The sequence below is a fragment of the Cygnus atratus genome, chromosome 12 (assembly GCF_013377495.2).
Source record: "Cygnus atratus isolate AKBS03 ecotype Queensland, Australia chromosome 12, CAtr_DNAZoo_HiC_assembly, whole genome shotgun sequence".
In the NCBI taxonomy this organism is placed as follows: Eukaryota; Metazoa; Chordata; class Aves; order Anseriformes; family Anatidae; genus Cygnus; species Cygnus atratus.
In genome coordinates, this window is record NC_066373.1 from 13,518,892 (window position 1) to 13,533,398 (window position 14,507).

General features: G+C 58.1%; 3 protein-coding genes across 3 annotated transcripts in view; all 3 read right to left on the reverse strand.

Moving 5' to 3' along the window:
• The window catches only part of NUP93 (nucleoporin 93), an 82,857-nt gene extending 81,864 nt beyond the window's left edge, over positions 1–993 (reverse strand). Inside the window, exon 1 of the mRNA XM_035543254.2 lies at positions 937–993. Within this exon, the coding sequence (XP_035399147.1) occupies positions 937–982 (46 nt within the window). The 5' untranslated portion in view covers positions 983–993. The remainder of the gene's footprint in view (positions 1–936) is intronic.
• A 3,974-nt stretch (positions 994–4,967) lies between these two features.
• On the reverse strand, positions 4,968–6,023 carry LOC126913450 (metallothionein). Its single transcript, XM_050713221.1, has 3 exons — positions 5,853–6,023; positions 5,704–5,769; positions 4,968–5,216 (listed from the first exon to the last, which is right to left on the reverse strand). Exons 1-3 carry the CDS (start codon positions 5,881–5,883, stop codon positions 5,122–5,124), a joined length of 192 nt encoding a protein of 63 aa, XP_050569178.1. The 5' UTR covers positions 5,884–6,023; the 3' UTR covers positions 4,968–5,121.
• Positions 6,024–8,516: 2,493 nt separating this feature from the next.
• On the reverse strand, positions 8,517–9,824 carry LOC118246365 (metallothionein-1). The gene is made up of 3 exons (XM_035543386.2): positions 9,680–9,824; positions 9,348–9,413; positions 8,517–8,770 (listed from the first exon to the last, which is right to left on the reverse strand). Exons 1-3 carry the CDS (start codon positions 9,708–9,710, stop codon positions 8,676–8,678), a joined length of 192 nt encoding a protein of 63 aa, XP_035399279.1. The 5' UTR covers positions 9,711–9,824; the 3' UTR covers positions 8,517–8,675.
• Positions 9,825–14,507: the final 4,683 nt, after the last annotated feature.

The window sequence follows — 14,507 nt, forward strand, 5'->3', positions numbered from 1 at the left end:
ATGGAAAAGCCCTCCAAGATCACCTGGTCCAACCATCCCCCTACCGCCAATGTCACCCACTGAACCATGTCCCCAAGCACCACGTCCAACCTCTCCTTGAACACCCCCAGGGACGGTGACGCCACCACCTCCCTGGGCAACCCGTCCCAACGCCTGACTGCTCTTTCTGAGAAGAAATGTCTCCTCATTTCCAGCCTGAGCCTCCCCTGGCGCAACGTGAGGCCGTTCCCTCTGGTCCTATCACTGGTTACCTGCGAGAAGGGGCCGACCCCCAGCTCCCCACACCTTCCTTTCAGGCAGTTGCAGAGAGCAACGAGGTCTCCCCTGAGCCTCCTCTTCTCCAGACCAAACACCCCCAGTGCCCTCAGTTGCTCCTCACAGGACTTGTGTCCCAGGCCCTTCCCCAGCTTCGTAGCCCTGCTCCGGACACGCTGCAGGGCCTCGATGTCCTTCTTGCAGTGAGGAGCCCAAAGCTGAACGCAGCACCTGAGGTGCAGAGCACAGGGGACGCCCACCTCCCTGGCCCTGCTGGCTGCACTACGCCCGACACAACCAGGATACCATTGGCCCTCTCGGCCACCCGGGCACACTGCCGGCTCACGTTCAGATGGGCACTGACCAGCACCCCCAGGCCCTTTCCCTCTGCCCAGCTTCCCAGCCACCCCGCCCCCGTCCCCCAAACCCCGGCCGGGCCAAGCCCAAAGGCCCGGGGGGACCGGGACCCTCCGGCCCTGGGGCTCACAGGAGGCCCCACCGGGGGCTTGCGGCCCGGGAGAGCCTCGCTTGGGGCTGAGGTGAGGAAGCCGAGGCCGGGGGGCGGCTGCTGAGAGCTCAGGGCCCGCAGAGAGGTCGGGAGGGGGCCGGGGATGAAGAGCGGGGAGCCGAGGGGATGGGGAGGTGCCCCCGCCGCCATGACGCGCCCGCGCGGCCCCTCACCTGCCCGCCGCGCCGGCCGCCGCGCGTCCCCGCCCCGCGCCCCCATTGGTCACCCTTATCCCCTCCTCCGCCCTCCCATTGGCCGAGACGAAGCGCTTCCCGGCGCCGCGCGCTCCCATTGGTCGAGCCCGTGAACTTCCCCCTCCCGCCCCCCCGCACGCCGGCTCCCGCCCTCGACGTCTCCTCGCGACAAGAGCTTTACCGAGGCGCTCCGAGGCGGACGCGGGCAGCGCGGGGTTGGGGGGGGGGCGGCTCCGGGGGCCCCGGGTTCGAGGCTGCCCCCCGCCGCCTCGCCCCGAGAGCATCTGCAAATCTTGGGGGGAGGCCCAAGGGTTGCTAATGTGAGAAAAATCTCAAATAATTTCCTTCAGACAGGATCTTCTGTGAAGCTATTTTATTCGCGATTGCATGGCGGGCGTCCTGTCAATCAGGAGCGCATTTTAGTAAACAAAGCATAACCTTTTATTCCCTATTACCCGACGCCTGATCACCTCCCCTGTTTCCTCATTGGCTGAGTACTACAGGTTCACAAGCTACTCGATGCTCCTGTATACCATATATGTACAATTTTTCTTTTTTTCAACCCTCTAATTTCTCCTTTTCCTTGTTTTTTTTTCCCTTTCTTATGTTCTGAGAACTTGTGATCTTTGTTTTACTGTTCTCACACTGCTCACCCTGTTTTTCTCAATCTTCCACCTTATTTTGGAACAGTGAGGCCTTCTACTGTCCACTTACCTACATAGCATTTCTCCTTATTATGACTACACAACTACCTTGGAATACAGAAAATTAGTTCTCTACTGCAAAAACACAACTTAGTTTCTCACAATTCCCCTCTCTTCTTTTCTTATTTCTATTGTTTTTGCACCTCTTCACATACCGCACTCTTGAGTTTTTCCAACATGAAGGTGCAATATTCTTCTTCGCATGTCACGGGGGATGACAGATATACCATGCCATTTTTATTACAATACCAACAAATAGTTGTTTGAGCCAATTCTGTTCAGGTAATCACGAAATTAGTTTCTCCCAAATGTCTCTAAATCCCCAGGAAGTGTCATCTTGAGCTACTCTATGTAGGATCTTGGTTTTTTTGTTTGTTTGCTTGTTTGTCAGTCAAATTCATCCCATTTGATCTACATATATACAGCAACTAGTATTAATTACAGTGCACGCTCTCCTTATGAGGTCATTAATAAATCGAATACTATTTGACTCTAGAGTACTATTTTTGCAAACTTATCTGACTTACTTTCTAGTTCTTCAATATATTTACAATATTTTTGTTTTTTGAGATATTTACAATAGCTTTTTCTAATTCACTCACTCTTAACCAAGGTAAAAACCACCTTGCAAAACTGTGGAATGTTAGAGAATTTTACTAAAGGATTATCTGGAGTCTGCTTAATTCTGCGTGTGGTCTCAAGGGACCAAGCTTTGGCTCTGTGGATCTTCAATAATAGTTACATTTGGAATTATTGCCTCCAGGATGCAAGTTCCTTCCATCCTAGGGGCAACACCTTCCTGGCTTTATTGCCACATAGCCAGTACCACTCCTTGCCATTCGGGACAGGCCATCTGGTTACAGGATTCTCATGTTGTATCTGGTGTGTGTTATGTATATTAGCATTCCCGTGGCTACCATATTCAGTACAATATGGATTATTCCCTACTTCATGGATAATATTTCCACACCCAGGGTCAGTAATGTTGCCCCCTGAGTTTCTCTCAATGTTGTTTAAAAGGCACCTTTGATAACACAGTATATTGTAGCCAGGATTGTGTGTAGGGAGCTCAACTTCAAAATCTATTCCTTCCTGGGACTGAGTATGACCTGTCATTTTTAGAAATCTAGAGAATCCAGACACAGTTGCTGCTGGAAATAGCGATCAGGGACAAGGCCTTTTCAATCTTTCTAGGCACCTGGGTGCAAATCCAACAATTATTTCGAGATAGAACTCAAGAGATGTTCTGGATTAATTGGAAATGCTGATTTTTCCCTACATCCTATCACTAATCCATTGAGAATAGGTATTACTAAGATAAACTTAAAATACATCATTTCTATGTATATATACACCCCTATAATAATTAAAAAATAGTAATTAAGAAAAACAATAAAAATCACAAACTAATAAGGATTCTTCCGGTGGGGATTAAATACCCCCCCTTTCTCCCACTTCCAGGGAGTGTTCCTTGGAAACACTCCAATTCTGTGTAATCCAATCCCTTTTACTCATTAATTCATTAAGAATTCTTCTAAGGAGAAGTTAAAGGTTTACAATAGATAGTTTTAACAGTTTTAACCTTAAAAGTCTTTGCTAATGCAGTCTCTCAGGTATCAGGGTTAATTGATGCTTGTACCCAGGTATGAGTCCACCCTTTCTCAGCCGTTCTTAGTGCCATCTCAGTAGCAGGAGCACTTGGAACAGTCTGTCCCACTCAGGTTGCCGTTTCAGTTTTCTCCATGTTCGCATTAAAACACAATCTCCTGCTCGGAATGGATGGATCAGGACTTCCAAGGGTGGGGTTTTTTTAGGACAGAGGTGGGGTGTACTGCCGAGCACCTCATTTCACCGTGCTCGGGGTACCGTACACCTAAGGGCCCAAACCCCCGAGACTCTCTTTCACTCACCTCTCTTTCGCTTCGTCCCTCTCCAGCTGAGGGGACTACAGAACCTCGCAGATTGGGACTCCACACTCGCTTCGCACTAAAGGTGCGGCTCATTCACACTCCACACAAGAGTTTCCCCAAACCCAACCAGAGACAAGATACGGCCACAGTGCGGTAGCTACACAGCTACCTTTGAATACAGAAAATTAGTTCTCTACTGCAAAAACACAACTTAGTTTCTCACACTAATTAGCTTCAATTAATAATGGGGATAGGCAGTGCTCACTCACAGTGCCTGAAATCGCATGCACACAGACGGGAAAAAATGGGAAAAAAAAAAAGTATGATTTTTTTGAGTTTTCTTGACTTTTAGGTGGGATGGGTGCTGGATGTCCCGGTGGGGTGGGTGCTGGCTGCCCCATTGGGATGGGTGCCCCAAGGAGGGCTGCTGGGGCAGGCAGAGGGCAGCAAACCCCCACCAATGGATTGGGTTGGGGTGATGGATTGGGTTGGGATGTGCTGCTTGCTGGCACTGGTGTCCCCCCGTGTCCCCCACTTGTGTGGGTGTCCCCTGGGTGCAGCCTCCCAGGGCCCGGTCACCCCCCGGTGCCAGCCTTGCTTCCCATCCCCTCCCACTATACAGGTGCATGGGCATGAGGGCAGCTCCTGCTTCATTTGGTGCGAATCACAAAAATTGACTTTTTCCATTGAAAAACACTCCCCCCAGAGCCCCAGGTCACGTCATGGGTGTCCCCTGTCCCTCTGCGTGGAGGATGGGGACACGAGGTCCCAGCACGCAGCGCTGTCCCAACCCCATTCCCCAGCCCTCCCACTTTCCGGCCGGGCCTCTTCCCACAAGATTTATTTTTTAAATAAATAAATAAATGCAATACAATGCATTTAGGGCAAGGCAGGTCACCCCGAACCTGTCTCCTCTGTTGCAACAGGAGGTGCCGGAAGGCTGCTTAGGCAGCAGAGCCGGGTTCCCAGCCCCGCTGCATGGGGCGTGCCCATGGGACGTGCGAGGGCAGGCAGCACCCGCGGCAGGGGCAGGGGCTCCCCGGCCCACGCTTTCGCTTGGCAGGCATTTTCAGAAGGAAAACAGGGCCTGGGTGCCTTCCCACGGCCCCCCCACCCTGCACCCAGCATCCTCCCACCCCGTTTTCCACCCCTGGGGTGCAGGAGCCAGCCTGGGCCATGCCACGGGTCCTGCGTTCCCATCCTGGTCAGGGAGCATCCAGAGCCCCCCTGGCTTGCTGGGGGCTGTCCCAGGGGACACAGAGAGCCCCAACCTCTCCCTGGGGATGCCGCAGTGCCCCCAGCCCATGGCGGGGACAGGAGAGGCTTGGAGCAGCCCCCATCCCCTGGGTGCAACGCTCCCGTCACAAGTGGTGTCGGCACTCAGCACTCCGGCAGCTTCAGCCAAACTCATTTATTTTCTCCATGGGTACAGAAGATACAAAACATGTAAAAATAAGCTTTTTTTTTTTTCTCTTTTTTTTTGTGCCCCCCCCTTCGTCACCCTCCCATCCCCGAAGCGTGCCGGCTATTTACAGGCGGAGGCGGGCGGCTCAGTGGCAGCAGCTGCACTTGCTGCTGGCCGGCTCCTTGCAGACGCAGCCCTTGGCGCAGTTGTTGCAGCCGGCGGGGCAGCAGGAGCAGCAGCCTGGGGGGGGACATGAGAGTTAGGGGGGGGGTGAAATTTAGGGAATGCAAGAATTAGGGGAGTGGGAAGGCAAGGGGTGAGGTTTAAGGGGTTGGGATGCGATGGGGGGTCCCCAGGGGATGGGGAGAATGGGGCGACCCAGAGGGCAGAGCTGGGGTCTCAATGGGAGGAAAATGGGGGTTCCCCAGGGGGGTCCTGAAAGTCTGGGGGGACCCCAGGGAAAAGGGACGGAGATATCACCATGGGGGTCTCTATGGGGTGCATGCAGGGGTCCCACTGGGCAGGGGTGTCCCCAGAGGGCGTCTGTAGGGGGTTTCCCCATGGGCAGGAGGGATGGGGGGGTCCCCATGGGGATCCCACGGGGGAGGGATGGGGGGATCCCCATGAAGGTCCCACTGGGTAGGGATGGGTGGTGGTGTCCCCATGGGGGTCCCACAGGAGAGGGATGGGAGCACCACAGGGTAGGGACCCCCAGACCCCAACTCACTCTTGCGGCAGCTCCGGCAGCGGCAGTTCTTGCACTTGCAGGACCCGGCGCAGGAGCAGGAGTCACCTGGGGAGGGAGAGAAACTGTGAGCCAAACCGAGCCGGGCTGAACCGAGCCGAGCCGGGCTGAACTGATCCGAGCCCACTTACCAGCAGCACATGTGCAGTCCTGGGGGTCCATGGCTCGGCTCGGGTAAGCAAGGCTTGGCTCGGCTTGCCTCGGGTAGTCAATGCACGGCACGGCTCGGTTCGCAGCAGTCCCGAGCCCCGCCGCCCGCCCGTTATTTATCAGGCTGGGGCGGCGCTGGGCGCTGCACACGGCGGGGCGGTGCTGAGCCGTGCCGTGCTCACAGAGGGGCCGTGCCGAGCCGGGCCGTGCCGTGCTGATAGAAGAGGCTGAGCCGTGCCAAGTCGTGTCGTGTTCACTGGGGGGGCCGTGCTGAACCGTGCCGTGCTCATCGAGGGGCCGTGCTGAGCCGTGCCGTGCTCACTGAGGGGCCGTGCACAACGCGGGGCCGTGCCGTGCTCACCTGGGTCATGGCCATGCTCCCTGTACCCCCCCCCCGCACCCCTTGGTGGCCCACGCATGCACGAGGACACGCCAGCACCCCCAGCAGCTGCCCCCACCTGGCTTCCTGCATATGGGGGGGGGGGGGAAAGGGGCTGGGGCCCCCCAAAATTGGGGCATTGCAGCCTGGTGACAGCCGTGGGTGTCCCCCTCACGGCCCCCAGGCATGGCCCCTAGCCACATAATGGTGGCAGCAGCCAGGAACAGCCTGTCCCCGCTTCGAGCTTTTATTACAAAAAAGGGGAAATTTGGGGGTGAATTTCTGGTGTGAATCCTGGCAGAGCCTCAGGGACACGGAGCTGGGGGCCAGCGGCCGTGTTCGTCTGTGACACCACAGGGTTTGGGGGTTGTTGTTCCTCCTCCCCGGCTTTGCACCCGGCAGCGGTGAGGGAACATAAACACGGGGCCGCGTGCATTGGCCGCCGGCCGAGCGGCGGAGAGGAAAAGGTCGAGGTCCGGGCCCACGTGCGGCGGCAAACGCCACTTGCGAAACCGCTTCCCGTAGGCCCCGGTGCCGTGGGCCCGGTGCGCACGACACGAAACTCGAGGAGCACAGCCTGGGCCGCACACCCGGAGCCTTTCTGGGAAGGGGACGAGACCGGTGCCTGCCACAGGAGGCCCGGGTACGAGCTGTGGTGTTAGGGCAGCCAAAAATTGAGCAGAGGACAGCTGCTTCTCGTCACGGTCCCATATCCGAAAGGCAGAACTGGGGTGCCTCAGGGACCCCTGTCACGCCCCGTTGTGTGCCCCACACCGCCCGGTGTGTGCCATCAGGGGGTTCAGATGAAATTGTGTTTTCCTATAACATCATTAAACCACTCGACACACCCTACAAAGCCCAGGGAGGGGGACAGGCTTGTCCCCGGGCTCCTGACATGCAAAAAGCTGCTGTGAATTGCAGCACGGCCAAACTCAGGTAGGAAAAATCAGCCAGAGGCTGCTCAAAGCGAAGGGACTTTCGCAGCCTGACCCCATTGCTCCTCCTGCTCGTTATGGGCTCACCAGTGATGTTTTTGCACGGTTGGCATTTACGTCTCGCTGGGCAAGAAGCCCCTCGGACAGCAGGTGGGGGACAGCCAGTGCACGTGGGACGGGGACAGACCGTCCGGGCGGTGCTGGCACGATTTAGCCCGAAGCCACGTGCTGGAGCTGCCCCGTGCCCATGGGGTTCCTGCGCTGACCTACATTCAGTGGCAGGCAAGCGTGCTTTGTGCATCTTGGAAGCTGGGGGGGACGGCGACACTGCGGGGGACGCCGTGGGGAAAAGCCCTCCTGGTAGCAAAGGGGAGACCCCCGGGGGTCAGCGCTGTGAGTGGGGGTCCCTCGGTCCCTGCCTCGGCCCTGGCAGCGGTGGTTGGGTCAGGGAAGCTTTTGCAGCAAAAAGAGGCTGGTGAAAGGATGTGTTTGGGGAGCGCAGGGACAGGCAGGAACCCCTGCGTGTGCCCTGTGGAGCAGCGGAACTGGGGTGTGGCATCCCTGCGGTGGGGCGGGTGTTGCACCATGGCACGGGCACCGCACCCCATTGTGGCATTGCACCCTACTGTGGGCACTGCGACCTATTGTGGGCATTACACCCCATCATGGGCATCGCACCCTGTTGTATGCATCACCCCTCATCCTGGGCATTGCATCCGATGCCCATCACACCCCATTATGTGCATCACACCCCGTCCTGGGCTTCCCACCCCATCGCGGGCATCGCACCCCATCGCAGCTGCGGTGTCCAAGCCACCCCAAGCCCCACCAGGGAGCAAACCCGGCAGCTCTCCCCTGCAGCCCTGCTCTGCTGCCAGGAGGGAAAGCGAGCTCCTGGCCCTTCCGCCCCACCTGCCCTGGAAACATCACCCCTGGAAATGGGCACAGCACAACCTTCATTACCACGCTGTTGACAAATGGTTTGTAATAACGAGCTGCTCATTAGCCCTGAGGAGGATTTCTGGTGGAGGAGGGAGCCTGGGATTTGCCCTTGGGGAACAAGAGGGCGAGAAGAAAAAAAGAAAAACAACAAAAAACAAAACTAACCAGAAAATTACCTTGTTGTTAAGGGAAAGTGTTAAACCCAGAGCGAGTGCTAGGGGAGGTCTGAGGCTGGAAGAAAGGAGCAAAGCAAGCCCCGCGATGTGTGCCAGCCCATGAACGAGGCTGGCGAGCTCCCCGGGTGGGCGCTTTGCCACAAACTCCCCCCCAAAAAAATTTTCTGCTGCCCCGTGCGACACCGGAGACCAGAGAGAGGCGGCGGCCGGGTGTTTATATACACATCGCTTTATTTAGGTAGCTCAGCACACACCACGCGTGCCAAACACTGAAGGTATCCGAACGCACGTATAAAAAACACAGACAATAAAGTTAGTTTTCTTCGGCTCCCCCCAGGGTCAGCGCGGCGGAGGGGGGCTGCCCGCCGGCCCCTACTTGCAGCAGCTGCACTTGGCAGAGGGGGGCCCTTTGCAGACGCAGCCCTGCGCGCACTTGGCACATCCCGCGGGGCAGCAGGAGCAGCAGCCTGGGAGGGGAGGAAAATAAATTTAGGGGGGTGTTCTCAGAAGGGTATGTGGGGGGGTGGGTTCCTGCCACCCCCCCCCGCGTCATGCTGTGATGGATGAGCATCCACTCCAGGCTAATTTTAGCAGTGTGTTGTTCCCCCCCCTCCCCTCCCTGCCTTTGGGTGCCTTTCCTGGGTGGCCTTGCGCCAGGGCTGGCCCTGGGGGGGTGCAGGCTCCCCAGGGGGGTCCTGTTACCCACGTAGACCCCCCAGCACCCTTCTGGCCAGGGTGAGTGGGTCTGGAGCAAACAGAGGATGTCGCAGTGCCGATGTCCCCCCTGCCCCCAAGGACGTTGCCTGGTGCTGAGCCTCGGACACCAGCGGGGGACACGATGTTTTTTGGGCTACACGGGGTGCCCTGTATTGCTTATGGGGAAGTCACCTCCCTCTTTGGGGGCAAAAAAATAAATAGGTGGAGAGAACTGATGTTTGGGAAGGGGATTCCTGAGCCTGGCTTGATTTAGTGTGCCTACAGATGTGTGGTGGAAAAAAAAACCCTGAGCGTTTCTGATCTCCGGGGACTCGGGGGCCACCTTACCTTTTTTGCACGACGTGCATTTGCAGTTTTTACATTTGCAGTTGTCCCCGCAGGTGCAGGTGCCACCTGAAAGAGAGAAAAGAAGGAATAAAAAAAAGGGGGGGGTGAGGAGGCAGAGCATCCCCGGCTCCACAGCCCGGGCTCAGCATCCCGTCCCGAGCATCCCTGCTGCTGTAGCAACATCCCACATCCCTCGCCCCGCATCCCGCACCGCAGCGCGATGCCCCACGGCTGGCTCGAGGGAGGATTTTATGGTGGCCGGGCTGGGCAGGATGAGGCCAGGGCAGCCCCGCAGGGATGCTCCAGCGCTCGGCGGGGGAGCGTTGGCTTACCGGTGGCGCAAGGGCAGTCCTGGGAGTCCATGCTGCGGCTGCGGGACGCGTTGGCGATGGGAAACTGGGCTTCGGGCTGGCCGTGCCGCTGCTGCTATTTATCCCTGGCAGGGAGAGAGCGAGTGCAAAACCTCCGCCCCTCGCAGCCTGCACACGGCTCTGCCCGGCTGCTGCCCCGGGCGCTGCTGATTCACCTCCCGGGCGGCCACGACTGGGGCCCCGATCCCCTCCCCGGTGGTGGGTGACAGCGGGCTGGGTCACCGCTGCCTCGGGGACGGACGGACGGATGGACGGACAGACGGACGCGCAGACACGTGGGTGCAGAGAACGGGCAGCTCATCACACCGCCGCCCCACTGCTCCCCCTCCCAAAGCACCCACTTTGATAAAATCATGGGATGTAGCCCCCCCAAAAAATCACACGAGCCCACCTCAGACCCCTCCTCATTGAGGAGGTCCCCAGACCCTGTCCCATGCCTCCGCCGCCCTCCCCGCCAGCAGCAAAACCAACGAGCCTGACTGGCCCAGCCGGAGCCCGCGTTCCCTCCGGCACCCTGCCGCGGTGCCCCCTCCCACCCTCCTTAATTAATTTCTGTGCTCAATTAGCCGCGAGGAGGGCGGCGGGGGAGCCACGTCGCTGCCATCGGCTTGGCCAACTGTGCCGGTGGCCGCCGGGTGCTGGGCTCGGTGGCTTTGCTCACCCACTCAAAAGAGCTGCGGGGATCCGGGGTGGAAGGTGCGAACGAAACGATGCGTTTATTTTATGAAATGAAAGCAATTTCTGCGCGTGGGGAGGGACTGCCCCACGGCCAGCGGGCTCTGCCAGCCATGGAGCATCCTTCTGCGTGCAGAGGCTTCCCCATGGTGAATGTGGCCCCCTCCTCGCCCCTGGGGTTTTTCACCAGTGACATATCTCACCCTGCTTTTAGCATCCCACTGAGCCCCTGAAAAATCCCCGTGGCTGCTCCGGGCTCCGGTGCCTCCCCTCTGAGCATCCCATTTTCTGGGGCGCTCCCTAAAGACGCATCCCTGGAAGCAGGGGCCAGGCACGGGGGCAATGGGAAGCACCCCGCCAGCTCCCGGCATCGCCCACGAGCAGTTTTTGGGGTGACAGGTGCCTGCTGTGCACCTGGGAATGCACTCGTCCCCGCAGCCCACAGTGGCTGCGCTGGGAAACTCCTTTGCTTCAGGGTTTTATCCGGGCTGGGCTTTTGCCCGCGGTGCCTCACTGCCGCGTTGGAGGCGATGCTAATCCAGCCAAAACATGGGGCCAGGGAGTATTTTTACCACCCAGCTGTCTGGGCACGTTGGGAGCTTGTTTGGTGACCTAGTGGGGAAAGGTGCCAGCGGCCCCGTCTCCGCGTCTCTGCTGGCGGAGCTGGGCGCCGGTGGGAAATGTGCACGGAAAAGCCCCAGGGAGGCAGAGCTGATGGGCTCGCTCCTTGCCCCAGCCACCCAGCAGCGTGCTGAGGCTCAGTGGATGCTCATCCCCACGTCCCCAACACACATGACAAGCCAGTGAGGTGACAAGCCATGCAGGAAAGGGCTGAGGCTCTCTGAAGGTGCATGCCGAGGCTGCTTGCGTGCAGACCTCAGCAGGATGCTTGGGTCCAGCTCCCAAATCTGGCCCCGAGCGGCTCTTGAGAGAGCGCTGCTGGCAACAGGCTGCGGGTGGAAATAGCTCCTGGGAGGTGCCACACAAATGTCACGCTGCTGAATGTCACCGTGCCAGTGGTCAGGTGCCATGCCAAGGGTGTTAGCCGCTCCCCACGGCGTGGCTGGGCCCCACGGGGACGATCCCGAGCGCTCGGGAGCAGGAAAACACAGCCCTGCCTGGGGACATGAGTGGCGCCGGTGCCGTTCACCCACATCATGCCATGAGCTGGGGTTGTCACCACCCGCCCGGGCACACGGGGATGTGACAGGGAGGTCCCACGCATGCCCTGCTCCTGGAACAAGGAGCCGAGCTTTGCCCGGGCAGGGAATTGCTTCCAGTGCATCCTGACAGAGGGATGCGGACAGGACACGGTGCCACGGGAGGCACTGGTGCCATGGCTGCTGCCGGAGCTGAGGTGCGGGGAGGCTGCCCGGCGATGGGGCCCACGTTAAAGGCAGGGGAGGCCAAGGTGAGGGCTGTGTGCTGGCAGCCAGGCATCTCCCCAGGCTTCCCCTTTCCTCGAGGAAGCTTGGCCATGTTGGTGGCATCTCCTCGAGGAATGGGGAGGTTGGAGCCAGCCTGCGTGACTCATTTGCTCTCTTCCCCGTCTGCTCTCAGCTTGGCCGTGAGCCCTTTTCTCCCCTGCTTTGCATGAAGGAAGGGAGCAGCTTCCCTCCCGCAGGAGGGAGACTTCCCATCCCGGGGAATGGGTGACGGAGTCGCTCAGGTGCTGTGCAGCAAGGTGCCACAATCCGCATGACGGGCATGAGCATCACCCGGCCGTGGGTGGCTGGCAGTGGGTGGCAGCGGTGACTCCACGGGCAGGTGATGGGTCTGCTGCATGTGACAGCCACCACGCAGCTAATCCTGCCCAGGAGACGTGGGCACGTGCCTCACCAGGGCTCCTCATGCCCCGATGGTGACCCCTCGAGCAGCGACACGTCCTTTGGCCACGCTCAGCATCCCCAGGAGATGCTGGGCTGCTCTAACCAAGCATCACAGTTCAGTACGATAGGGATCATGGGCTGGGTGATGAAATTGGTGTGGGCACAGCATGGAGACCCCAGGGATGGTCACTGGTGTCTATGGTCCCTCACCACACCTCGCCGCTCAGCCTTTCAACCAAAATAGGGAAAACAAGGGGGCACGAGCAGCCGGCCAGCCTGGCCCACACATCCTAACTGCTGAAAACCAGGAGGAAACCACAGGGGTGATTGCTGCTTGGAAAGCAGGCTCAACTTTCATTTTGCAGGTATCTCAGGTCATTATTTGCTGATGATAAACAAGCGTTTGGAGCATGGGAAATAGGTGCCGACGTTGTTTTGTTGTGCCGGTGCTTGCCAGCCCCTTGGTGGAGGAGGCAGGGGATGAATCACGGCGCTGAGTGTGCGTGCGCAAAGCCTTGGAAGCTGTTCGGGAGCGACGCAAGGTCGGCGGGCTGACATCACGCATGGAAGCTGCTTTATTTTCCCAGAAATAGGGAAAACAGGAGCTTTCCCACCTTGCCCCATCCGTCCCCACTCCTCTGGGTCAGCTATAGGCAGGGCACAATGTTTCCATCCACCCGGGTAAATGCAGCCCTCGGTGGGCTCCGCAAAGCCCCTCGCAGGAGAAATGCACCTTCAGTGAGAGCCGCTGCCCGTCGGAAGGCTTTTAGCAGCTTTTCATTAAAAGGGAATTGCACGGCGTGCAATAACGCGGTGCTTTCACAACTCCGCACCGAGCTTTGATGTGGGTTGTTTGGGATCCGCGTTGCCAACGCACCGGGCTGTGACTCAAGGGTGCTGGCTTTGGAGGCTTGTCCTATGGCTCTGGGCAAGCGGCTTTCGCTTCGTGCCATATTTTTATCTGTGCACCAGCTATCAGCATCGCCTTCCCCTTGGAAAATTAAAAAAAAAAAAAACAAACGCAGGGAGGGTGGTGATTTGCTAATTATTTGCTTTTAACGAAGAACTAGCGGAGCGGTACCACGTGCTGGTGGCTCCGCTGGGGTGAAGCTGGCCCTGCAGCCCCCTTGGTGGGCACCCCGGGGGGATGCCCCGGGCGCTCCCGGTGTTCCTGGCAGGTTTTGGGGCCTGGCGATGTCTGTTTGGGCACGCCTCGGAGATGAAAGGGCTGCTTCCCTTTTTGATCCTGAAACTCTCATAAATGTTAATGGGAATTACTTCAAGGTCTAATGAGGGCAGAACTGCAGCCCCCAAGGGGAGCAAGGGGCGAAGATGGATGAAGCTTTGGCTGGGAAATAGAAGCACTCACGAGAGCTGAGTTGGGGGTTCACACTGACCCTCCAGGACAGGGACCCCAGTGTCTTTCTGTCCCACCGCCCAGCATTGCTGGCACTGCCTGCTTCATTAGGCATCATTTGAACTCTCATCATCATTGTAACTCACCAGCCCGATGCTTTCCCAGTGTGCAGCTCAGATTTTTTTTTCCCCTGCTCCTTCCCTTCCCTTTGTGTTTCTCAGGTTCCCACAGACTTCAAACTCACCTGCTCCAACTGCTCGCCGCCTCCCCTGGCTGAAACGTGACCTGAAGTTTCCAAGTATCATTACCTTGGGCATATTTAATTTCATTTTTTCCCCCACTTGCTAATTTTCAGAATTAGAAGCCAAGGGAAGAGCGATGAGCAATCCCCTGGGACGTTGAGCAGACACTTGTCTGAGCTTGCACAACACCAACCCCCTCCGTGCAAGCACACCAAATAAAAGGATGCCATGTTCTCCTTGATGTCTTCATAGCCTGCATCTGCCCAGTGCCAGAAACCATGCAAGCAGTGGCCCTGGTCCTGTGCCCATGGAAAAAGCTCACGTAGCCAATGCCTTTGGGGAGGCAGCGGCTCTCTCAACCCCAACCCCAATCCCCATCCCCATCCCCATCCCCATCCCATCCCCACCGCTTCTCCCCCAGCCCTTGCTATCCACCCTCGGAGGGCTGGCGATGGTGATTTTTGGCAACATTTAACCCAGCCACCCACTGCTCGATATCTGAGCAGGGTTTAACATCTTGCCAGGGAACATCAGGCAGGAAGCTCCGGTCAGATAAGGACATGGTGAATTTCGAGCTATATTTGAAGTTTTTGCCAATAAACAGCTCCTGGGTGGGCAGCGATGCTCGTCCTGCCACTGCCACAGCCAGCTCCTCCTCGCGCAGCTGAGCTTTGCCTAGGAAGCCA